Here is a 26,733-nt window from a genome sequence, read left to right as displayed (position 1 = left end):
CAAGAGGTCAAATTGCATTCAGTAATTCAGAGAATTATAAGCATTAAATCTTCCCCACCTGAAAAACAGGAGATTAGGACAAGACTCAATATTTTAAGCTTATATTCACTTTGGTGAAAGTGATTCCTAATCAATCAATTTCAATACAATTACATTTAGTACATTAATGAAGTGGAGATGCCGGTGATGGACTGGGGTTGACAATTGTAAACAATTTTACAACACCAAGTTATAGTCCAGCAATTTTATTTTAAATTCACAAGCTTTCGGAGGCTTCCCCCTTTCACATCGTTCACCTGAGGAAGGGGGAAGCCTCCGAAAGCTTGTGAATTTAAAATAAAATTGCTGGACTATAACTTGGTGTTGTAAAATTGTTTACATTAATGAAAGGCAGGTTCTCACTTTGGCTGTTAGCTTCAAACTTCTAGATTAGAGCTGCTGTGATAGTATAGTCGCCCCATACCCGCAGTGCCCCATACCCGCAGTGCCCCATACCCGCAGCCCGTTGAGTGGAGACTGTTGACTTGGGACCAGCACAGACGATACATTCCCCAACACCAAACATTTTTATCTGAAATCTGGCATTCCAGATTAGTGTATTGAAAATACCAACAAAATGCCTAATGGTGATTAGTATCGAGTAGTTTCCAATTTATAAACTTGGAATCATTATTTGATGAATTAACCTATCAAAGATTTACATTCTTCCATTGAAGATGTATTGACATCCAAATATCTTTAAAATTCAATTTTACAGCACAGAAGGAGACCATTTGAGCTTGCTTTCTGAAACAGCTACCCATCCTAACCCACCTGGTTCCATTCCCCTGACCTTTCCCCATACAATTTAAATTTTTCTTTTTCAAATATTTATCCACTTCCCTTTTAAAATCTATGATTGATTCTGTTTCCCCCACTGTTCCTGATAGGGCATTCCATGTCTTAACAACGCTCTACATAAAGAAAAATCCTCTTAACTTCTTCCTTTGTTCTTTTGATGATCTTAAATTTAGGCCCTCTTGTTACCAACTCCCTGGGCTACAGATAGAAATTACTGAAATGCTTGCCCTTTTAGAATACATAGAGGTATTTAGAACATCTTGCATCATCCCTGACTGGATGGGCAACTGACTCCTAACAATTTAAGAGAAACTGGGGTTGAGTTGTGGCCAGAGAATTATATACAAACTAATTTACTACACAGTGGCACATCTTATTGGTAAGTCAATTCGCTGCACCACTTAAACTATGATGTGGAGATGCCGGTGATGGACTGGGGTTGACAATTGTAAACAATTTTACAACACCAAGTTATAGTCCAACAATTTTATTTTAAAATTCACAAGCTTTCGGAGGCTTCCTCCTTCCTCAGTTGAATGTCATTCACCTGAGGAAGGAGGAAGCCACTTAAACTAAGCATTTGACATTGGAACTTCTTTCTTATATATTTTCAGTGAGTATTCTGTTCCCCACACTGATATCCTTCACCTTGATGAGTGCAAATACTTTTCCATTTTGAGTCCAGATATCAACATCAAGCAAACACAAGTTAGTTGTAGCCTGGGCCAAGTGCAGAATAAATGTTCCTCTACTCTGACACAATTAGATATGCCATTCCAAATGTCAACCAGTGTGAAAATGGATGTTTGCTACACAAGTTATTCTATAGTTTCTCTGAGTAAATAATGCCAGTTAGTCCAAATTGTGGGGAGTTTTGTCTGAGGGACAGACCTGATAGGGAATTTATCTGAAACTGCCCAAACTTATTTCACTTAGGACCCTTAAGGCTAGCCGGTGAAGAGAGAAAACTTTCATCTCATCAGTTTGGGCTTGATTCAAACTCAAGCCTCAAAAGAAGAAACATAGGAACAGGACTAGGCCATTTAGCCCCTCCAGTCTGTTACCCCATTCAATGAGATCATGGCTGAGCTGTGACCTAACTCCATATACCCCCTTAGCCCCATATCCTTTAATACCTTTGATTAATAAAAATCTATCAATCTCAGATTTAAAATCAACAATTGAGCTAGCATCAACTGCCATTTACAGAAGAGAGTTCCAAATTCTCCCACCCTTTGCGTGTAGAAGTGTTTCCTAACTTCATTCCAGAAAGTCCTGGCTCTAATTTTTAGGCTATGTCCCCTAGTCCTAGAATCTCCAACCAGCGGAAATAGTTTCTCTCTATCTACCCTATCAGTTCCCCTTAATATCTTGAAAACTTTGTTCAAATCACCCCTTAATCTTCTAAATTCCAGGGAATACAACCCTAGTTTGTGTAATCTCTCCTCGTAATTTAACCCTTGAAGTCCAGGTATCATTCTAGTAAATCTACTCTGCACTCCCTCCAAGGCCAATATATCCTTCCCATGGTGCGGTGCCCAGAACTGAACACAGTACTCCAGGTGTGGTCTAACCAGGGCTTTGTATAGCTGTAGCATAACTTCTACCCCCTTGTATTCTCATTCTCGAGATATAAAGGCCAGCATTCCATTAACCTTTTTGATTATTTTCTGTACCTGTCCATGACATTTTAATGATCTATGTACATGGACCCTTAAGTCTCTTTGGGCCTCCACTGTTTTGAGCTTTTCACCATATAGAAAATACTCTGATCTATCCATTTAGATCCAAAGTGGATGACCTCACACTTGCCTACATTGAAATCAGTTTGCCACAGTTTTGCCTATTCACTTAATTTATTAATATCTCTTTGTAATTTTCTGCTTCCAATGACACTGCTTACAATGCTGCCTATTTATGTGTCATCGGCAAACTTGGATATGTGGCTCTCTATCCGATCATTTAATTCGATAATAAATACAGTGAATAGTTGAGGCCCCAACACAGATCCCTGTGGAACACCACTAGTCACATCCTGCCAATTTGACTACCTGCCCATTATCCTTACTCTCTGTCTCCTGCCGCTCAACCAATTTCCTAACCAGGTCAATAATTTGCCCTCAATGCCACGAGTTTTAACTTTCGTTAACAGTATCTTATGAGGGTCTTTATCAAATGCCTTCTGGAAGTCCATATAAACAACATCCATTGACATTCCCCTGTCCACTACTTTAGTCATCTCTTCAAAAAATTCAATCAGGTTCGTCAGGCACGACCTACCTTTCATCCATGCTGGCTCGCTGATCAGCTGAAAATTTTCAAGGTGTTCAGTCACTCTATCCTTAATTATAGACTCTAGTAATTTCCCAACAACAGATTGTAGGCTAACTGGTCTATAATTCCCTGGTTTCCCTCTCACCTTTCTTAAATAGAGGAGGGACATGTGCAATTTTCCAATCTAAAAGGAACGGTTCCTGAATTAAGAGAATTTTGGAAGATTATAGTTAGGGCTTCTGCAATGTTCTCACCGACTTCCTTTAAAACTCTGGGTTGGAAACCATCTGGTCCTGGGGATTTGTTACTCTTTAGTGCCATTATTTTCTTCATTACTGTTAATTTGCTTATGTTAATTATGGCAAGTCAAAATTAGTTACCTTGGGGTGTCCGGCAAGCTATCCTCTTCCTCTACTGTAAATACTGAGGCAAGGTAATTATTTAACATGTCCATTTCCTTATTTTCATTTACAATATCACCATTATCAGTTTTTAAGGGGCCCACATTGCTCTTGACCACCATGAGCTAGTACTGGCCAGTCAGACTAAGCATTTATAACAATCAAAATTCACACATAAAATACCCTTCACTGTCTGTATATCTTTGGTAGTGACTGTTAAGTATTTCCCCAGTGACAGTGCACAGCAGAAATTCATCATGAATCTAACCGTTAAATCTGGTGTGCACAAGTTAAAGCAGAATTCCAGCTGTAAACCTACCAGTCCACATGCTACTTGTTTTGCAATGCTATACACACTTTTCTCAGTGAGGCTAAATACTCCTTCTCCAGGTCTAACTTCACCCTGTAAATAGAAAAAAAATTAAACAGACATTAGAAAAAAAAAGTGTACACCAAATAAATTCAAACATTGTGATCCAAAAATTGAATTCTAAAAGTATAGAATAAATTTAGGATTTATTCCCATCACATAGAAAAAAGGTGCAAATTGTAAATTGGGATTAAAAAAAAGCTTTATTTTAACATTCATTATATTGAATATTACCAGTCAGTGGTTAAGATTGAGCACAGAGGTTGGTAAGGACAGAGAGCGAACTTCTAATGGAGTGAATTGCTAACAGAGTGACGACTTTCAACTGGGAATTTGGTGAGTGTGGGAATTAGGCGCAGAAGAAGGAGGTGCTAAGTGATTTACACCAAGGGACTATCAACTAATCTGTCAACTTTTAAAACTTAAAATTTAAAAAAATTTTAAAAAGACTAAGTAATTACTAATTATTTTGAAATCAAGCTAAATCCATTTACTAAATAGAATCACTTGAGATCTAGATTATATTAGTCCTAGAAATAAACTGATAATAAATAAAGACTAGAAATGACAGTCTAGGCTGTGTGTCAGGACTGTAATATGTGGGAGTTTGTGGACAGTAAGGCAGTCCCAGATTGCCACATCTGCAGTAAATGCCTCTGGTTTGAGACACTCCGGCTCAGAGTCTTTGAGCTGGAGTGCGAGTTAGAGACACTCCGACACATAAGGGAGGGGGAGGAATATCTAGGTCGTTTTTTTCCAGGGTACAGTCACACCTCAGAGGAAAGCACAGCTGCAGGAAGGGGAGAGTGTGACTGTTAGTCGGCAGGGCAGGGCGAACCTAGGAGAGGTAGAGAAGGAGGTCCCGCAGATACTGGTCCTATCCAACAGGTATGAGGGACTTGATACCTATGAGGATAAGGATGAAGGCTGCAGGGAGGATGCCCAGAATACTAACCATTGCACTGTGGCACATGAGGCAGTCCAACGGGTGGGGGTGGGGGGGGTGGGGTGGGGTGCTGAGGAGGCAGGTTCAGATTCTATAACTTGGAGGACAGATATAGTGTCCTCTGCAGTTGCAACCGAGAGCCCAGGAGGGTTTGTTGCCTATCTGGTGCAAGGGTAAAAGGACATCTCAGAGCAACTGGAGAGGAACTTGGAAAGGGAGGGAACGGATCCAGTTGTCATGGTCCATGTAGCCACCAATGGCATAAGGAAGAACAAGGAGGAGGTCCTGCAAGGGAATATCAGAAGCTAGGAACTAAATTAAAAGAACAGGACCTCACGGGTGGCAATCTCAGGATTACTACCCGAGCCACATTCTAATTGGTACAGGGAACGGCAGGTCAGGAAGGTGAATGCGTGGCTGAAAGACTGGTGTGGGAAGGAGGGGTTCCATTACATGGGACACTGGCACCAGTACTGGGACAGGAAGGAGCTGTACCGCTGGGACGGGTTCCACCTGAACCCGGAATGGGACCAGAGTCCTGGCAGAAAGGATAAATAGGGCAGTGCTTGAGGCTTTAAACTAGTAAGATGGGGGAAGGGATCTGGTTGCAATAACAAAAGCCTAAAGATAAAAGAAACAGGAGATGAGAGTAAAGGTCAGACCAGGGTAAGGAATAAAGATAATAAAACGGTCAAGGAACAAATACAGTTATAAAACAGAAATATAAAAGTAACAGGAACAATTAAAGACAAATAAAACTGCCCATACAGCAATGTACACAGCGTCCAAAATAAAACTGGGGAACTGGAGGCAATAATCCATAGAGAGGAACCAGATGTAGTAGGAATAACTGTAACATGGCTACATAAAGAACAGGACTGGCAACTAAATATTGCAGGTTATAACCATCAGAAAGGATAGGGAAGGAAGAAGGGGGTAGAGTAGCTGTACTAATTAGAGATAACATAAGAGCAGAAGAAAAAGGGACATATCTAACAGAAGGATAGAAACAGAATCCTTACGGATTGAAATAAAAGATGAGATCAATCACACTAATAGGGGTATATTACAGACCACCTAATAGTGGAAAGGAGGTGGGGGGGAAACTATGCAAGCAAATATGTGAAATGAGCAAAGGACATGGAATAATAATCATGGGAGATTTTAACTATCCCCAAATAAACTGGCAAGAGATAGGTACAGAGTTTTTACAATGTGTGCAGGACTCCTTTCTTACCCAGTATGTAAAAAGCCCAAGAGAGGAAGCACTGCTGGATCTAGTAATGGGAAATGAACCAGAACAGATGAGAAGTAAGTGTAGGGGAACATCTAGGCAATAGCGAGCATAACATAATAAGTTTTAAGATAAAGATTGGTAAGGATATAAATAAGACAGACCAAAGCAATACATTGAAAAGAAGCTGATTTTAAGGGGATGAAAATGGAATGAGGTGAAATAAATTGGAAAAATTTACTGACAAAAGAAATACAACAGCAGTGGGAAATATTTAAAACAGTGATCTATAGAGTCCCAGAGAAATATATCCCACTAAAAAGCAAGTACAAACTAGCCAGTAATGACACACCATGGATGAATAAAGAAATAAGGGCAAAATTGAAACTAAAGAAAAAGACATGTACTAAGTACATAGACAATAAAGGAGAGGATGGTAAAAGGGAATATAAAAAGGTTAGGAAAGAAGTCCAAAAAAAATTAGGAAGGCAAAGAGAAACTACTAAATTAAATTATCAAGGAATATAAAAACAAATAGTAAAGTATTCTACAGACACATAAATAACAAGAAAAATCAGGATAGGGATAGGGACACTAAGGGAAACATACGATAGACTCACAGGTAATGATTGCAAAATAACAGAAATATTAAATAATTACTTAGTCTCCCTGGCAAATACGGAGGCAAATATGGTGGGTATGAAATTAAAAAAAGATCAAAAAAGATATAAATACATTTAAGATAGAAAGGGGGGAAGTAATTGGTAAACTAATCAAACTTAGAGAGAGGATAAGATCCCTGGTCTGATGGACTGCATCTGCACATATTAAAAGAAGTTAGGGAGGAGATAGCAGAGGCACAATCACATATATATAAAAATTAATTAGAAAAAGGAATAGTGCCAGAGGACTGGCTGATAGCTAATGTGATTCCTATATTTAAAAAGGGAGATAGAGCCAGTCCAGGGAACTATAGACCGGTTAGCTTAACATTGGTGGTAGGGAAGATAACTGAATCCTTACTTATAGATATAAACAGAAAAACATCTAGAAACTGAAAATATAAAGAATAGTCAGCACGGATTTCGAAAGGGAAGGTCATGCTTGACCAACCTTATTGAATTCTTTGAAGTAGTAACAGAAAAGGTAGACAAGGGCTATGTAGTAGATGTAATATATTTGGATTTTCAAAAGGTACTGCATAGGAGTCTCATGCCTAAGGTCAGAGCACGTGGAGTCAGGGGACAAGTAGCAGAATGGATAGCAAGCTGGCTACAGAACAGAAAACAGAGTTGGGGTTTAAAGGTAGTTACTCAGACTGGCAAAAGGTAGGAAGTGGTGTTCCACAAGGATTGGTGCTGGGACCACCGTTGTTCACCATTTACATAAACGATTTGGACTTGGGAATCTGAAGTACAATTTCTAAATTTGCGGACAACACCAAACTAGGAGGCATAGTTAATACTGAGGGGGGCTGTGGCAAAAAATACAGGAAGACATTAATGAACTTGCAGAATGAATTTCAATGTAGATAAATGTGAGGTGGTACATTTTGGTAGGAAGAGTAAGGAGGCCTCATACTGCCTGGGAAATAAGAGTCTAAGTGAGGTAGAGGATCATAGGGATCTGGGGGTACAGATACACAAATCACTAAAAGTTGCAACGCAGGTTAAACAGGTCATTAAAAAAAAAAGCAAACCAAGCACTGCGGTTCATTTCTAGAGGGATAAAATTGAAAAGCAGAGAAGTTATGTTAATCTTGTATAGAACCTTGGTTAGACCACATATGTAGTATTGTGAACAGTTCTGGTCCCCATATTATAAAAAGGATATAGAGGCACTGGAGAAGGTGCAAAAAAGATTTACTAGCATGATACCAGAACTGGAGCTCTTTTCTCTACAAGAAAGTCTGAGGGGTGACCTGATAGAGGTCTTTAAGATTATGAAAGGGTTTGATAGGGTGGATGTAGAGGAGATGTTTCCACTTGCAGGGGAGACCAGAACTACACGCTATAAATATAAGATAGTCACGAATAAAGCCAATAGGGAATTCAGGGGAAACATCTTTACCCAGAGAGTGGTTAGAATGTGGAATTTGCTACCACAAGGAGTAATTGAGGCGACTAGCATAGATACATTTAAGGGGAAGCTAGATAAACACGAGGGAGAAAGGAATAGAAGGATATGTCGATGGGGTTAGATGAAGGGTGGGAGGAGGTTCATGTGGAGCATAAATACCGGAATGGACCTGTTGGGCCGAATGGCCTGTTTCTGTGCTGTACATTCTATGTAACCTATGCAATTCTAAGATGCCAAACCAGAGATACATCAATTAGTTCTTGTTTTAACAACTTTCACAAAAAGATCATTCTCATTCATGTTCTAGAAATGATTGACAGAGACCGGTGAAGAGGGAAAGAGAATGTGAACTTATTATTTGTGAGGCAAAGGTGGTCAGAAAGTTTCCCAGTAAAATCCTCCACCAGAGCTGCTCTGTAACCAGCCAGTAGGAAGTACCCGAGAGCTTTCAGATATAGAATGTTCCAGCACAGAAACAGGTCATTCAACCCATCAAGTCTGTGCCAGCATTATTCTCCGCATCAGCTGCCCAGTCAACTTCTTTTTCCCTTTTTCCAAAGTATTTATCTACTCTGCTTGAGCAATGGTTTGTGGAAGAGAATTCCACATTCTAACTATTCTCTGTGCAAAGAAATATTTCTACCTTCTCCTTTAACTCTGATTATCTTAAAAGTTGTGTCCTCTCTTACTGTCTCACTGAGCCATCCATAATCTTGAAGACCTCTAGCAGGCCATCCCTTAACCCTCAGCTCCAGTGGAAAAAGCCCCAACTTCTCAATTCTGTCTCCATTACCATAACTCTCCAAGACTGGTAATAGCCTAGTGAATCTACACTACACCTTTTCCATTACATAGGAACAGGAGTAAACCATTCAGCCCCTCTAGCCTATTCTGCCATTCAATTAGATCTCTACCTCAAATCCATATCCCTTGATACCCCTTCCTAATAAAAATCTGTTGATCTGTCTTGAAGCTTTCAACTGACATGGCATCCATAGCCTTTTGAGGGAGGGAATTCCAGATGTCACAAGGTTACCTCCAATTCCATGTGCTTTTATTTTTGCTAATGATCTGTTGTGCCTCATCAAATGCCTCTGGAAGTCCATTTATACACAACAGCCAAAGACACCCCCCTATCTACCATATCAGTGACCTCCTCAAAAAATTCAACTAGGTTAGTCAATCATGACCTGCCCTTCACAAGTCCATGCTGACTCTACTTTGATCAGTTCATACTTGTCCAACTGCTGAGTCACTATTCCTGATGATAGATTATGGTGCCAGTCATGGCTCAGTGGCAAGGCCGGCATTTATTTCCCATCCCAAGTTACTCCTGAGAAGGTGGTGGTGGGCCGCCTTCTTGAACCACTGATTTTCATGTGGTAAAGGTTCTCCCACAATGCTGTTAGGTAGGGAGTTCCAGGATTTTGACCCAGTGATGAAGAACGGCGATATATTTCCAGGTCTGTATGGTGTGTGACTTGGAGGTGATGGTGTTCCAATGCATCCGCTGCCCTTGTCCTTTTAGGTGGTGGAGGTCGCGGATTATGAGAAGTGCTATTGATGAAGCCTTGGCAAGTGGTGGAGGGAGTGAATGTTTAAGGTGATGGATGGGCTACCGATCAAGTGGGCTGCTCTGTCCTGGATGGTGTCGAGCTTCTTGAGTGTAGTTGGAGCTGCACTCATCCAGGCAACTGGAGAGCATTCCATCACACTCCTGACTTGTGCCTTGTGGTGGTGGAGAGACTTTGGGAAGTCAGGAGGTGAGCCACTCGACACAAAATACCTAGCCTCTGACCTGCTGTAGTAGCCACGGCATTTATGTGGCTGGTCCAGTTGAGTTTCTGGTCAATGGTGATCCCCAGGATGTTGATGGTGGGGGATTCGGTGATGGTAATGCCGTTGATCATTAGGCGATGGGCACTTTCAGTCACAGCTCATTAAATGTGTGGGAATTATACAATAATTATTCTACAAAATAACATCACTATTTACATTGAAACAATGGCTCTCCCATGGTGAGTGAAACCATTTCAATAATGAACTTTTAAAGCTTTTTTTTTAAAAAACGAACAAAATGAATCAGTTACAGACCTCGCGGAATTGCCACAAGCAGTGCAATAGGCTTCCCCCGCTCACGTACTCCAGAAACAGGTACAGGGGCAGCTTCTCCGCCCGACATCCCAGCGGCTTCACAATGGACTCGTGGTTACAGACTGTCACGTGGAACTTCAGCAGATCCAAGAAGTCCATCAACTCCTTCGAACTTGCATTATCTAACAAAAACCATCCAAAAACACACGCTCAGTTTCGGAGATCGCGCGTACTGATAAATTTAAGCTCGAGAAAACTATTCTGCAAGGCCTTTGTCAAAGCGGTTCAGAGGCACATGTGTAAAAACCAGCTGTTCATGGTCATGTTTTACAAATTATTAAATGGACTGTGTTGTTCAAAGAATTTTGGTAGGAATCTTTTCAAAAAAACAAAATACATTTTAATAGAAGTTAGTTGCAGATGTAAAGTTTAAAAACAATTCCTTTCCCACTTGATGCACCCATGGTCGGTGTAATTCAGTCCAAGATCAGGGCATTTGCTGGCCTAAGTTTCAGGCCCGGAGTCCTTTAACTCCCGGGCCTCATTTAAATGACGCTGGTCCATTTCCCTCCTATTTCAGGCAGGAAAAGTCCGCAGGGCCAACAAGCAAAGATCGGGCAACCCTTGGCCACTTTCTGGCTTCGGGGGAAGGTCTCGTGGGAGGCGAGTCCGGGGCAGGGGAGGCCGCGACTTTCCTCGTGGGGCCTAGAAGAGTCCTCCTGTCCTCACAAAAGGACATTTACTGACTTACCTGTAGGTCTCTTCGTCCTTCTTGCCAGATGCTGACCTTCTTCAGCCTGACAGGAAACCCATGGCAGCTCCCCAGCTCAGGGCCCTGTTAGGATGCCACTGGGGTTCTTTTGACATCATAGGACCGCGATTTGCATAAATTCATGAGGCTCCCGCCTGCTTTAGGTAGGAGTGTGATTCGCCTGCAGAACGGGACAGGGTCAAGTTCTGAGCAGGAAAGTAATCTGCTCGTTCTTAACCACCCACCCACCTGGTAGGTAGGATTAAAGTAGACCATGGATTAAGTGCGGATAAAGCTCCCTCTACTGACAAAAATGTGCTTCACCCCCAACATCAGAGGAACATCCCTCATTGGAATTTTTTTTCATTTCCACAAGTTATTGGAGCAAGAGCAGAACAAAGTCTCAACAAACAAAGGCCATTCAACCCATCAGGGCCGCTCCACTCGGAGTCCCTGTATGATTATTCTATCATGGACAGTCTCCTCCACACCCCTTCCCTCACACCACCTAACTACAAAATAGAATATAAGAGCAGGGAGGTTATGCTGGACCTGAATAAAACATTGGTTAGGCCACAGCTTGAGTACTGCGTACAGTTCTGGTCAACACATCACAGGAAAGATGTGATTGCACTAGAGAGGGTACAGAGGTGATTTACGAGGATGTTGCCAGGACTGGAGAATTTTAGCCATGAGGAAAGATTGGATAGGCTGGGGTTGTTTTCATTGGATTGGAGGAGACTGAGGAGATTTAATTGAGGTATATAAAATTATGAGGGGCCTAGATAGAGTGGATAGGGAGGACCTATTTCCATTAGCAGAAGGTCAATAATCAGGGGGCATAGATTTAAAGTAATTGGTAGAAGGATTAGAGGGGAGCTGTGGAGAAATGTTTTCACCCAGAGGGTGGTGGGGGTCTGGAACTCACTGCCTGAAAGGGTGGTAGAGGCAGAAACCCTCATCGCATTTAAAAAGTACCTGGATGTGCACCTGAAGTGCCGTAACCTACAGGGCTACGGATCAAGAGCTCTTTCTCGGCCGGCACAGACACAATGGGCCGTAGCTGTCTATGATTCTAACTTCAGGGAACATTAAATTCCTCAATCAGCCTGAAAGAAAATCCAGCTGTGTTGTTAATATTTCTATAATCCTCATTCCCCTTCTGAACTGGTATCAATACAGCTTTTTTTAAAAAAGTATTAATTGATCCCAAATCATTTGCCTTCTCTGGGCAGCAGTTCCACTATCTCTTGGGGAAAATCATTTTAAAAAAAATATATAGTCTCTAACTTTGCTAAAGCTGTGAATCTGCCAATTAGAATCAAAGAATCATTACAGCACTGAAGGCGGCCATTCGGCCCATCGAGCCTGTGTCAGCTTTTTGTAAGAGCAATCCAGTTAGTCCCAGTCCCCTGTTCTTTCCCTGTAGCCCTGCAAATTTTTTCCTTTCTCTTTAATGTTCACTTAAAAGGTGTGAGGGTTGATCCTGCCCTTAAGAACTAAACGGAATCTACTCAAAGTTATTCAACAAGATCATTTCATCCCATCAGTTGTGGTTAAGTTTAAGGAATTCTTCTTTGCAGACCTGATATTTCAGATTGTCAGTATGAATGGGTCCTCTGTCTTTTACCTACATTAGCATTCCTTTGGATGTCTACTGTGCTAACAAAAATTATCCATGTGACCCTAAACTAACTAGGGTCCTCGTGCAAAAAGGAGAAAAGGGTCAGGTGCAGTCAATATATCGAAAAGGATGTCCACTACCTGTCCAAATGTGTGCGGAGACCTGAAATGAAGGCCTTGCCTGGCAAGTTAGAAGATATTGGGAAATGAAGCAGAAGGAGCGGATTCCCGGACCGTATAGAACCCTCCCGATTGTTATCTCATTGACGTCAATTGAATAGAAATTGGACTGACTCTACAACGAGCAGACAATCTGCTCCCTCAGGTTACTCCTCAGGGGGCAAAGTTGAAAGTTCACCCCCATCATTTCCAAATTATTTTTAAATACAAGATAGATGGGGAGAGTATTTTTCCACAGAAAAGCCTCACCCCACACTGGGTGATGCGGTCGATTGTTACACTGTACTCCAATCCAATCTATATAGCACCGAGCGTAATCAGACAAGGATTGACACCGAGGCAAAGGAGACATTAGGACAGAAGACCAAAGGAGGAAAGAGAGGTGGAGAGGCAAAGAGGGTTGGGGCAAGAATGCCAGAGCTTGGGGCCTAGACAGCTTAAGGCACATCCACCAATGGTGGTGTGAAGGAAATCGGGGATGGACAAGGGACCAGAGTTTGAGGAACACAGAGTTCTCGAAGGAATGTAGAAGGTCACAGAGATAGGGAAGGGCGAGGTCATAGAGGGTTGAGAATTTTAAAATTGAGGTGTTGGTGGACTGGGAGCCAATCGTAGGTCAGTGAGCACAGGGGTGATGGGTGAACGGGACTTGGTGAGAGTTAGGATATGGGCAGAGTTTTGAATGAGCTCAAGTCATTGTGAAAAAGGATTTCACGGCTACAAACTATTCTGCCAATAAATTAATTGGTTGATGTTGCTTTGCATATTATGGGGTAGTAAAGTTGACCAATATACTTCAGCAACAACCGAACGTTATAACACAGCGTGCAGTTCCCTTTATTGCCACTAAAGGTCCTTTGTACACTTTGGAAAGACCTGCCACACATCACATCTAATGGCGCTCAACGTGTTCCTCATCAACTCTTTCTTTACAGTAAAAACACAGGAAGTTCAAACTTAAGATCATCTTTTCTCCTGATTGAGCTGATGAAAGGCCTCAAAACTGGGCACCCAAAAAATCTGCTTGCCCCAGAAAACTACACACAGACGCACACAAATTCATAAAGGGGATCAGATTTTGCTTCAGTGAAAGTGTGAATGAGAAAGGCACTATTTCAGACCCCTTACAGAGCAAGGATTAGAATGGACTGAGAGAGTCCATATAAATTGGTTACCCCAGTACCATAGCCTGATCTACTACTCTCCCTATTAATGGAGCAGGCACATAGTTAATGCCTATTCCTCACTGGCTGAGAGCTAGTAAATGCTTTTTTAAAAAATGTCATTAAATGTACCTTTTAGCCTAATCTATACATGAATATTTCCAGGTTTAGGGGATCAAGTCACTACAAAAGAGATGCTTCCAAACTCTGCCAGCTTCAAGTACTGGCCCGATTTACTTTACTTCACATCCAGACTTCAGACTTCATCGTAAATTCACTGAGGTGAAGCTGGAAAGATGCACTGTCACTCTGACAGAGGCTCAAAGAGCAGCCCCCACCGATCAGAGTTCTGGAGTGGCTGCACTCAGTAACAAACATCAAACCCAAAAAGTTTGCACATGGAATGCGTATCACGGGGTCTAAAATAACAGCCAGACTAAAATCATTTTTAAATTATAGAACACACAAATCCCATATGCCCCACCCACCCCCCCCCCAATCCCACCCCCACCCACCTCCAACATGATTCAGATGATGCAATGGAATTCTAGGCATATTGTTTACAGTTAAGGCGTGTACCACTGGGACATTTATAATTATTCCCTGTGCACTTATAATTTATAAATAGGTGCCCTGCAAAACATATTTACCAGCAAAGGTTACAGCAAATACTCAACAGAAATCGACTGATTTATTGATTCACTAGTCAACTATACTCTACCCTACTGTACGTCAATGAACGTCTCCATTTTTTGATTGACTTTAGCTTGTAAATTATGTATTTACTGTTAGCTCGTTTCTCCTAATGTAATGCAAGAGGACAGCCGGGAAATTCCTCGGAGCTGCTCCCGCTCCACTGGCATTACTTCTCCGGAGGTCCGGCAGAAACCTGGTTACACCAATGTGAAGAAACTCTGTTCACCTTTGCAGTCACAGGCCCTGAAACTCCGCGGTCCCTGCTTTGCCGCTGGTAGGGCAGTGGAACGAGACTCTCAGCCCACCACAGCCATTGACGTAGACCCTGTCCCAATCCCCAGGGACCGAGACATTTCCATCTGCCTAGGTCCTACAGTGAACCAGTGATTAAGTTGAAAATCAAAAAAGATACAAGAGAGATTGGAATATACAATAGGGGTCTGTCCCTGTGAAAAAGTAGAACAAAAATCAGGGAAAGAAACAAGAAAAGGAACAGCTTTCCTATTAAATCCAGGCCCATTCTCTCACCAATTTTCCTTTCCTTGCCTCCCTTCCTGGAACAGATGAGTCTTCGCTGAGAGAAATTATCATACACACTGAGGAGGGAGAAGGCTTTAGAGCTTAGGGCTCTTGTGGATGGGGAAACAATTTCAGAAAGGAGAGCAATCTTGAAATAGAATGTTCTCCAAAAGTAGAGCTAGTGAACATAACCCAAAGCACAAATTACACTTAGCAGGAAACTAGGCTCATGGGCATCTTTAGAAAACCAAGTAACATTCAGGATCAAATCTAATGGTGGAGTAGGCTTGACTAGGCATTGTCCAACCAGGCAATCACACCAGCATTACATAACTACAAGAATCAGACTTTTAAACAAGCTCAAGAAATGGACTCAATGTCAGTCTGCATTCATCCCCTTAGGCTCACCACTACTACTCACCAGTACTACCACTACAGTACTACCACTACAGTACTACCACTACAGTACTACCACTACAGTACTACCACTACAGTACTACCACTACTACTACTGCTCACTATTATGCCTCCTGATTCAACTCAGGTTAGGAATGTTCCATTGATGTACTTGATTGAAATGGGACTTTTCCCCATTCCTTACTACTATCTGGTGCTTAGTCTATAGGATAGATTAAACTATTGAAACTGAGCAAGAGTAACATTCTGAATGTCAAACATTCCAATTTGAATCTTCTAGTTGGAAGTTCAATGTTGTAAGGGAGCTACCAATTGGGTATAAACATCATATGAACATCTATAAAGGACAGTGTTGGCCATGTGTATCATTTGACAAAACAAAGTTAAGAACGTATATAAAAAGTATCTCTATACAGTCAAAAATAGATTCCTCTAGTCAAGGCCTTAGTTTTCAAGCGAACCATTTATCCCACAGTTAGAGGCAACTGTGAAAAGTGAGATTGAGTCAGTAAAAAATGGGGAGGAGGAGTGGAGTGAACGGAAAGTGTGAAGAAGCATTCCTCACTTACCGTGGAGAGCTTTGAGCACAGCTTTCACTTCTCCAGACCCATCCATGGGGAGGATACTGGCCGTATATATTGGTCCATAACTCCCACTCTGCATATATTCCAAATTCGCAGTTACATTTTCTGGTGGAATTTCCCACCGTTTGAGAGAGGGATCCCTGGCTGCCAGAATCCGTTCTGTTGTGCTGGTCACTGTTTCATATTCATTCCCCAACCGGTTCAGAGACCGAGGTTTGTCTAGAGAAAGATTCAGGTTCAAAAATTACACTCACTCCAAAAGTAAAACAGGCTGCGATCACACAAGTAAAAAAATACAGGAAACTGATTTCAGATTCAGTCTTTGGGTGATATGAATTATACAGCGATACCTGGAAGGGAATTAAATGACTGGGGCAGGGGTTCAGAATACTTCAGAATCAGAGAAATGCAAAACTTAAGCAGCCAAAATCAACATTTTTTGAAACTGTCAGAATGAGAGCACTTTGAGGAAACACAATCAGAGTGCATCAGGTGATAGTCCCAGTGGAGGATATGACAGAGTGGCATCAACAAGCAGTTTCCATCAATGTGCTTTGGAAGAGGAGAGGATAGAACACATTTAAAATTAGTTTTTATTTTCCCCCACACAGCAAGTTATATCATCTATGTCCATAAAGCTCCTTCGTCCCCCTGCACTTCAATGTTTAAGGTGCTATATAAATGCAAGGTATTGTTGATTTATAGACTACCCCTTGGTGGTCAGCCTTCACATAGATGCTGACAACAGCCAGCTGTACCTCCCGACCTCCTTCGTTAACCTCATTGCTCCTATCACTGTCTCCAGTTGCCAATCGAACATTTAAGGAAAGGAAAATTAAATGAAAGGACTTCCATTTATATAGCACCTATAGGGGAATATAGGGAATCGTGCCAGCCAATTTGGACAACGGGGCATCTTCCCTGCTCTTCTCTGAAACAGTGCTGTGGAATGTTTTACATCCACCTGAGAGGGCAGACAGGGCCTCAGTTTAACATCTCATCCAGAAGACGGCACTTCCAACAGTACAGCACTGAAGTGTCAGCCTGGATTATATGCTCAAGGCTCTGGAGTGGGACTCAAACCTACAACCTTCGGACTCAGATGCGATAGTGCTACCACTGAGCCACGGCTGGCACATTTCAGATCTGGAAGTACCAAAACTTCCGCTAGCTTACAGTTGGTAAAACCAAAGCCATTCTCTTCAGCTCCTGCAAACACCCAAGCATCTCCAGCCTAGAGTCCATCGCCCTCCACGGCTGTGCTCAGAGCAAGGTCAGGGGCATAATGATGAATTGAACCCACAAATATGGAGGTGGGGGAAGGGTTCAGGTCTCTTCATACAGAGTGCACTTTGGGTGCAATCTGACCGACTGCTACTCAAGTCAAGGTAAAGGGAAAATTGACCCACGGGCTCCTCTGTCCCATTTCACACTTCATGTGGGATTGCCTGTTTAACAGGTAAATATCACTCAAGCTTCGAAAGCACCAGCAATCCCAGAATAGTCCCTTAAGGGACTATTTACAAAGGCAAAGCTTCCCCATCTGGAGCTGCCTCGACAAAGAAATGGTGAAGTAGCTGAGCCTCAACATTGATGAAGTGCACCATTAACATGAAGTGCTGCCAGATGGCCAGAGACCAGGTTCAAGAGGATTACCCAGTGCTCATCTGTTAACGGCAGTCTTTCCGAAGCAGCAATCACTCGTGTACCCAATACCTGGCTGACTCTTTGCTTTGAGCGCCCTCCACCGGATTGCCAGAAGCAGTGGTTGACCAGTAGGCCTGAGCACTGGGATCAATAAAGGAAAATTCCCAATTCTCAAAAGAATCTGCATTCACATGGATTGGGGAATCATCTCATTTCCACTGGATACGTTTCAGCCATTCATGAGGAACATTTGGCAATTCAGATAGGGGCAGGATATGGCCTCAATGTTATTTGCATATCTTAGGCCTGATTGCATCAGCCACATTCTTGATTCCACATGCAAAGCCATGCGAGGTCCCTGAAACTGAACCTATGCTGAGGAGGCACTAGAAGTTCTACAATTGGCGTCAGCATCTCAGACTAAGAACAGAAAGGAATTGGCCTTGGTTCCCCTCCTGACCATCTCGGTTGGGAAGTGACAGTTTGTGGACATCGAGGGAGGGGTAGGTAGGATTGGGTTCAGCTATTCCCCCCCTTCCCCCAGCACAATCAAAAAACCTACAGCCAGTCACTATCTAGGCTCACACATGAAGGATAGCACTTAGATGAAGTATGAGAGGGCAGCCAATACCTCAACCTGTACCTCAGCCTGAGTGAGCACCTTCAACACAGGAAGTACCTTTGCGTAGTTAGGATGAAAAGTTCATCAATCTCGGCAGTTTGGTTTCTTTTGGAAGGAAGACTTCAGATAAACCCATAACAAAACTAAGGTTGGCATATTTGATAGTGGAGTCCATTTCCTTATGTTACACCCACACAACAGTATTCAGGGAAAGTCACAGCTGTATCAATGGAGTAAGCACCTCTTGGGTCAACATGTTGAGAGTTCCTCTCAAGGCTGTCAGTAGGAGAGCAACCCTAATTACACCAAGCAACATTGTTTTAACAGCGTAGGACAATATTATGCTCTAAGCTGGCCTGAAGATGTACATTTAGAGTTCCATCAGCTTTTTGTACTGATCTGGTATAGGACACCTAAAATAAAGTACTGTACAAGGAAGAATAATGGGTATGGTCTGTCTTAGGTATGGTCTTCATTCTTTGAATGAAGCTCAATCTCCACATACAAAGTCCCCTTCACCCTACCTCACGTAAAAGGATAACAGAAATCTGGAATTCTCTCTCAAAAGGCTGTGGATGATGGGTCAAGGCCGAGGTTGATAGATTTTGGTTAGGTATCAAAGGATATGGAGCAAAAGCGGGTAGATGGAGTTACGATACAGATCATTCATGATCTAATTGAATGGCGGAACTGGCTCAAGGGGATGAATTGCCTCCTCCTATGTTCCTATCTCCCTCCAATATGGTGTGAATTGAGCACTTGTTTATGGTGTGTACTTCAGTGTTTCAGATATTACTTGGACTCTCAATGCTGCCTCAAGTTAAAGAATGCTTATCTGGAGTAGGGCAAATTTCAGTGCGTTAAAAAGGGATCTTACTCAGGTGGATCAGAATCAAAAATTGGCAGGCAAAACAGTAATTGAACAATGGGAGGCCTTCAAGGAGGAATTGGTTTGGGTACAGAGTAGACACATCCCTAACCAGGGGAAAGGAAGGGCATCCAAAGCTAGAGCTCCCTGGATGACTAAAGATGTAGAGATTAAATTGAAACAGAAAAAGGAGGCTTATGATGAATGTAAGATTCATAAAAAAATAGAGAACCAGGCTGAATATAGAAAGTACAGAGGAGATCTTAAAAAAAGGGAATAAAAGGCAGAGAGAGAGTGTGAGAATAGATTAGTGGCTAACATAAAAGGGAACCCAAAAAGTCTTTCATAAATATATAAATAGTAAAAAGGTAGTCAAAGGAAGGATGGGACCGATTAGAGACAAGAAAGATCTTCTTGTGGAGACAGAGGACATGGCTGAGGCATTAAATGAATACTTCGCATCCGTCTTCACTAGAGAAGAGGATGCTGCCATTGTAGCAGTAAAGGAGGAGGTAGTAGTGATATTGGATGGGGTAAAAATAGATAAAGAGGAGGTACTTAAAAAGATTGGCGGTACTCAAAAGTAGAAAAGTTACCAGGTCCAGACGGGATGCAGCCTAGGTTTCTGAAAGAAAGGTGGAAATTGCAGAGGTTTTCAGACTGGAGGGAAGTATACAGTGGTGTTCCCCAGGAGTCAGTATTAGGATCACTGCTCTTTTTGATATATATTACTGACCTGGACTTGGGTATAGGGTGTATAATCTCAAACTTTGCACAAAACTCAAATGTAGTAAACAATGTGGACGATAGTAACAGACTTCAGGAGGACATAGACAGACTGGTGAAATGGACTGACGCATGGCAGATGAAATTTAATGCAGAAGTGTGAAGTGATACATTTTGGTGGGAAGAATGAGGAGAGGCAATATAAACTAAAGGGTACAATTTTAAAGGAGGTGCAGAAACAGAGACACCTGGAGGTGCACATACACAAATCTTTGAAGGTGGCAGGACAAGTTGAGATGGCTGTTAAAAAAGCATATGGGATCCTGGGCTTTATTAATAGAGGCATAGAGTGCAAAAGCAAGGAAGTTATGCTAAACCTTTATAAAATGCTGGTTAGGCCTCAGTTGAGTATTGTGTTCAATTCTGAGCACCGCACTTTAGGAAGGATGTCAAGGCCTTAGAGAGGGTGCAGAGGAGATTTGATAGGCATGTTCAAAGTCATGAACGGTTTTGACAGGGTAAATAAGGAGAAACCGTTTCCAGTGGCAGAAGGGTCGGTAACCAGAGGACACAGATTTAAGGTGAGCAGCAAAAGAACCAGAGGCGATATGAGGAAACTTTTTTTTTTTAAATGCAGTGAGTTGTAATGATCTGGAATGCACTGCTTGAAAGGGTGGTGGAAGCAGATTCAATAATATCTTTCAAAAGGGATTTGGATAAATAGTTGAAGGGAAAAAACTTACAGGTCTATGGGGAAAGAACATGGGAATGGGACTAAGTGGATAGCTCTTTCAAAGAGCCAGCACAGGCACTGTGGGCAGAATGGCCTCCTCCTGTGCTGTAACTACTATGATACTATGAACTGAGGGTAGAGCCTAGAATGAGATGTTACGTAAGGCCAAGTTATGATATGTACAGCAAGTTCACCTGACTCATGAAATGGTAAGAATTTCTTAATGGAATAGTGCCAATGCAATGACTGTGCTTCTTTTTGTATCTGAAGGTTAAAGACAGACAGACTTGCATTTCTATAGCGCCTTTCATGAAGTCAGGACATCCCAAAGTGCTTTACAGCTAATGAAATACTTTTTGTAGGGTAGTTACTGTTGTAACGTAGGAAATGTGGCAGCCAATTTGTGTACAGCAAGGTCCCACAAACAGCAATGTGATAAACGACCAGATAATCTGATTTAGTGGTGTTGTTAAAGTGAATTCCAAGGATGCAAAAAGAGCCTACCTGAAGCAGAGAAATATTTATTTAATTTTTTGTTTTAAAAAAAAAGGTGGAGGTTCAGAAGCCACTAGTTAGTTTAGAGCAGAATTCCCTTCTGGCCTCTGGTTGCACCTCGAATGCCACATTATACATATATTCTTCGAAGAATGGAATAACATTTTGCTCATTCACCAGGTGTCAATTTGAGGATCCTTCACATTGCAAGATTCCAAAATCGTACGATTTCCCTTCAAGAATTCCTAGATCACACCCAAACTGTGATTACTCCCACCCTCCTGAACAAGTGAAGTATTTGATTTTAGGTGCGATGCATGACATTGAGAATAGGCCCATAGACTCGCAGGACACAAGAGCAGAAGATGACTACAAAAGCTCCAACATTTGCTAATAACCCAGTCTATCAGGTAATAGAATCGCCCACCTTGCAGTTGTATAATGGGAGCACGCTCCCTCTCTTGTTTCATTTTACAAGTCTTCCATATGACTATGATGATCAGAACCACGGATGAGAAGCCAAGGATCACTGGGATGATGATAACCCCATTGTTTATACCATTCACATCTGAGATGGGAGGAAGAGACAGATAAGTGTTGTGTTACACCCTCCAACACACAGCCCCAGAAACTTTCATTAAATTAAATAAATCTTCTGTGATATTGATGATCGTGAGTTAGAATGGTTCAGAACAACATGGTTAGCTGTAATGAGTAAAGCTCGCTCTACTCTGCCCCATCAACTTGTCTCAGTGTGACACTTTTACCATTTGCCACACTCGCCATGTTGTGCTTTCTCGGACTGAGATTGCCAATCAGTGATGAGGTGAGGCAGTTTGGTGCCGTGTCTTCTAAAGACTTGATAGAGTCAGCACTAACCATAAAATTGGTTTTTATCTGCCTTCTCCTGAACATTAACAGGAGGTCTTATTGGAATCAGAACACGAACAGTTGAACTATCCATGCATGCATTTGGTACACCACTGTAATCTGCATTTATAAAAATTGCTTTAAAAAGATTATAATGCTGCTGGCAAATGAGAAGCATAAATATTCATAAACAGAGCACGAGGGACAGCGCGAGGGCGGGGACGGTGGAGAGAGCGCGCGAGAATGAATGAAAAAAGGAATGAATGACAGAAAGGCTTGGGCTTTTTATAAAGCACCTTTCATGACCTCCTGAAACGCTTTACAGACAATGAAGTACTTTTGAAGTATGCTCCCTGTTGTAATGTAGGAAATGGGGCTGCCAATTTGTGCACAAGGTCCCACAAGCAGCAATGTGATAATAACCAAATAATCTATTTTTAGTGGTGTTGGTTGAGGGATAATTAATGGCCAGGACACCAGGGAGAACTCCCCTGCTCTTCTTCAAAATAATGCCATAGGATCTTTTATGTCCACCTGAGAGGGCAGATGGGGCTACGGTTTAGCATCTCATTTGAAAAACGGCACCTCCGACAGTGCAGCATTCCCTCAATACTGCACTGAAGTGTCAATCTAGATTTTGTGCTCAAGTCTCTGGAGTGGGACTTGAACCCACATCCTTCTGACTCAGTGGCAAGAATGCTACCAACTGGGCATATAAATCCTTAAAAAAAAAAATTAAAATTAAAAGGTTAAGAGACTTACTACATCGATTTGTGATACTGAAATTGCAGTGTAGGCTCATTAGAATTGACTGCACAGTGACAGGATCTGAAAAACACACAAATATCAGCAGGTAAGAGAAAGATGGAACCAATAATCAGGTAGTTAGCATAGAACCACAGAAAAGATACAGCACAGAAGGGGGCCATTCGGCCCATCATGTCCGCGCCGGCTCAAAGAACAACCAGGTGCCCATTCTAATCCCACCTTCCAGCACCCGGTCCGTAGCCCTGCAGCTTACAGCACTTTAGGTGTAGGTCCAGGTACCTTTTAAAAAGAGTTGAGGGTCCCTGCCTCTACCACCAATTTGGGCAACGAATTCCATACACCCACCACCCTCTGGGTAAAAAAGTTTTTCCTCATGTCCCCTCTAATCCTTCCACCAATCAGCTTAAATCTATGTCCTCTAGTTCTTGAAGTCTCCGCTAGGGGAAACAGGTACTTCCTGTCTATTCTATCTAGGCCCCTCAATTTTGTACACCTCAATCAAGTCTCCCCTCAGCCTCCTCTGCTCCAAGGAAAACAACCCCAGCCTATCCAATCTCTCCTCGTAGCTGCAATTTTCAAGCCCTGGCAACATTCTTGTAAATCTTCTCTGCACTCTCTCCCCAGCAATTACATCCTTCCTGTAATGTGGTGACCAGAACTGCATACAATACTCCAGCTGTGGCCTTACCAGCGTTTTATACAGTTCCATCATTACATCCCTGCTTTTGTATTCTATACCTCGGCTAATAACGGAGAGCATTCCGTATGCCTTCTTCACAACCTTATCTACCTGTACTGCCACCTTCAGGGACCTGTGCACATTCACTCCAAGGTCTTTCACTTCCTCTACTCCTCAATATATTCCCGTTTACTGCGTATTCCCTTTTACTGTTTGCCCCTAAGTGCATTACCTCACACTTCTCCGGGTTGAACTCCATTTGCCACTTTTACGTCCACTCCACCAACCCATTGATATCTTCTTGGAGTCTACAGCTATCCTCTTCACTATCAACTACACGGCCAATTTTTGTGTCGTCTGCAAATTTGCCAATCATGCCCCCCTACATTCAAGTCCAAATCATTAATATATACCACAAACAGCAAGGGACCCAACACTGAGCCCTGTGGCACACCACTGGAAACGGATTTCCATTCGCAAAGACATCCATCGACTTTTACCCTTTGTTTCCTGTTACTGATCCAATTTTGGATCCAATTAGCCACATTTTCCTGTATCCCATGGGCTTTTACCTTTCTGACCAGTCTGCCATGTGTGACCTTGTCAAATGCCTTACTAAAATCCATGTAGACAACATCCACTGCACTACCCTCATCAATCCTCCTTGTCACTTCGTCAAAGAATTCAATCAGATTCATAAGGCATGACCTTCCCTGAACAAATCCATGCTGACTATCCCTGATTAAACCATGCCTTTCCAAGTGACAGTTTATCCTATCTCTCAGTATTGATTCTAATAGTTTGCCCACCACCGAGTTAAGACTGACCGGCCTATAATTGTTTGGCCTTTCCCTCGTACTCTTTTTAAACAATAGTACTACGTTTTCAGTCTTCCAGTCCTCCGGTACCTCCCCTGTATCTAGTGAGGATTGGAAAATGATCTTCAGAGCATCCGCTATTTCCTCCCTGGCTTCCTTCAATAGCCTAGGAAACAATTCATCCGGCCCTGATGACTTACCAACTTGCAAGGATTCCAGTCCCTCTAGTACTTCCTCTCTCGTTATGTTTACCTTATCCAATATTTCACACCTCTCCTCTTTAACAACTACATCCGGATCATTCCTTACCTTTGCATCTTGAAGTTAAACTGGTGCATTTCTGGGAATCTGTTCCATGGATCAGATAATCCATGGGGGAAAAAACTTCCAAGGGTAGAATTTTCAGTCTGCTGTTGTGGGTGGGGTTAGGAACTGAGGCGCAATCCCGGCCACGAGGGGGGCTATTTGGGGTGGACCTCTGATCCGTCAGGTTTCCGCCACACGGGGCACATTTTCAACTTACCGCCTGGGCGTATAACCCAGATGAACGCCCCACCTGCTCCAATGTCCTATTCCTACTCTTGCAATTACACACAAATTCTGTTCAGTGAATAAACCTAAATCAAACATCAATACTTCCCCAAAATCATATTATGCTTTTAATACAATGAAATCCCTCAATGATTTGAATTGCTATCAGATCTGCAGCTCCTTTTTCTACTGTTACTATGGCTTGCAGAATGAATGCAAACTCTAACAAACAAGCCGTGTTATGGCCCTGTCTGGAGAATGACTCAGTAAATGGTGTGTACGTGGCATATTACACTCTCACACTGAATCAACTCTACACTCTTAGAAATTGGACCCACAAGCAGAGTGATTAAAAAGTTGAATATTTTAACAACGACTGTAGAAGTACATACATATTTAAAACAGAGATAACTAGGTGGTGCAACAGGTTAGAGGTTGGCCTCTCACCTCCTGGACTTCAACCAGACAAGATGTGGGGCAAGAGTCCTACATGAAATGAATTTCAGCAATCTCAACAAAGGTCCTAGTGGGACCAGGCCTACAGCACAAAACTGCCCCTAATTTGGCAATCTCACTCAAGGAGGCTGCAAGGTTAGCTGGTGTGTAAAAATGGGAAGCTATTTGGCGATTGGCACACAATAGAGTGAGATTTGTTCCCTATCTAACCCATGCTATACCCGACACAGAGTGTCAGAAATGGGAATATGTTCTACTAGCACCAGCTTCCCTCACCTTGAGAAGCACAGAAGTGGAACATTAAGAAAGTTGGGTGAATATCTGTTGAGTGTTAGAAGGACAGGTGTTGGTGGAACCTTTCAACTGTTGAGAAATAATGATTCCTGAACAGTGGAACCACAGAAACACAATGCCAAGGAACGCAGCTGATCAAAGATGAAAATGTAAATTGTAATGTTATTTATTGAGAGTTTTGTTTGATTCATTAGCACGGGGAGATACTGAAACACTTTTCTTCGGGAGATTTAATGGGCTGAGCAGAGTCTGTTATGGAGTACGTGGCTTCTTAAAGGGGTGGGTTTGACAGGCCAAATAGTCCGTTCTTGTCCTGTACTTTTGTTAATCTTATCTGCAGATCTAACACTTCATTTAATTCTTACCTACTTCGCATTTTGGATATCACCCTCTGTGTCGGGGCCCAAGAGGCCAACACTAGACACCAGAGAGATTTATGTAGCATCAGCCAATTGCTTATTATTGCATTTGAACCAATTTCAGATTCTTATGAAGCTCATCCAATCTCTACTTCAAAAGTAACCATTTTAAACCCTTTCACCTGCTTCCATTTTCAACCACTCCAATCTCTGGTTTATTTTCAACCACTCTCTTGTTTAAGTTTAAATGCAAGCTCTCATTCAACCATTCCATACTCGCCAAACTCTCCATTGATCCCCAGTTTACTCCGTCACGTACTTATAAAGTTTTTCTGTTGCTATCGTAGTTCTGTTTGATTCCCTTGTTTTTCAACAATTACCTCTCCCTGGAAGTTGAGCTTGCTCGGTTTATGGAATTGCATGGCTGTGCACAACGCCAAGCTTAGCAACTAACTTCGCAACAAGAAATGAACCTTTGGAAAATCCCAATGCCTACAAGTACTCCATTTTCTAAGATTTTTTTTTAAATTGCTGAGCTCTGGAGCTTAAAGTGCCCCCAGGAGCGCTGTACACCAGCAGAAGGAGCCAAATGATCTGACAAAGGCAAACAATGTAAGATTATAACTAATGGATCCACAATATCCTTTCCTATTTCTTTTAATACCTTCAAATGGAAACCATCTGGGCATAGACGTT

The 26,733-nt window shown here is 42.2% G+C and overlaps 1 protein-coding gene across 1 annotated transcript in view; it reads right to left on the bottom strand.

The window, feature by feature from the left end:
* si:ch73-206d17.1 (tyrosine-protein kinase STYK1) overlaps positions 1 to 26,733 on the bottom strand; it is a 68,554-nt gene that overhangs the window by 25,031 nt on the left and 16,790 nt on the right. The window contains exons 2-6 of the mRNA XM_067970123.1: positions 22,895 to 22,960; positions 21,690 to 21,830; positions 16,157 to 16,390; positions 10,239 to 10,420; positions 3,835 to 3,918 (exon numbers count right to left, since the gene is read on the bottom strand). Coding sequence (XP_067826224.1) covers positions 3,835 to 3,918; positions 10,239 to 10,420; positions 16,157 to 16,390; positions 21,690 to 21,830; positions 22,895 to 22,934 — 681 coding nt within the window. The 5' untranslated portion in view covers positions 22,935 to 22,960. The remainder of the gene's footprint in view (positions 1 to 3,834; positions 3,919 to 10,238; positions 10,421 to 16,156; positions 16,391 to 21,689; positions 21,831 to 22,894; positions 22,961 to 26,733) is intronic.

Source organism: Heptranchias perlo, chromosome 32 (genome assembly GCF_035084215.1).
Source record: "Heptranchias perlo isolate sHepPer1 chromosome 32, sHepPer1.hap1, whole genome shotgun sequence".
In the NCBI taxonomy this organism is placed as follows: Eukaryota; Metazoa; Chordata; class Chondrichthyes; order Hexanchiformes; family Hexanchidae; genus Heptranchias; species Heptranchias perlo.
This window is presented reverse-complemented; position numbering and strand designations above follow the sequence as displayed.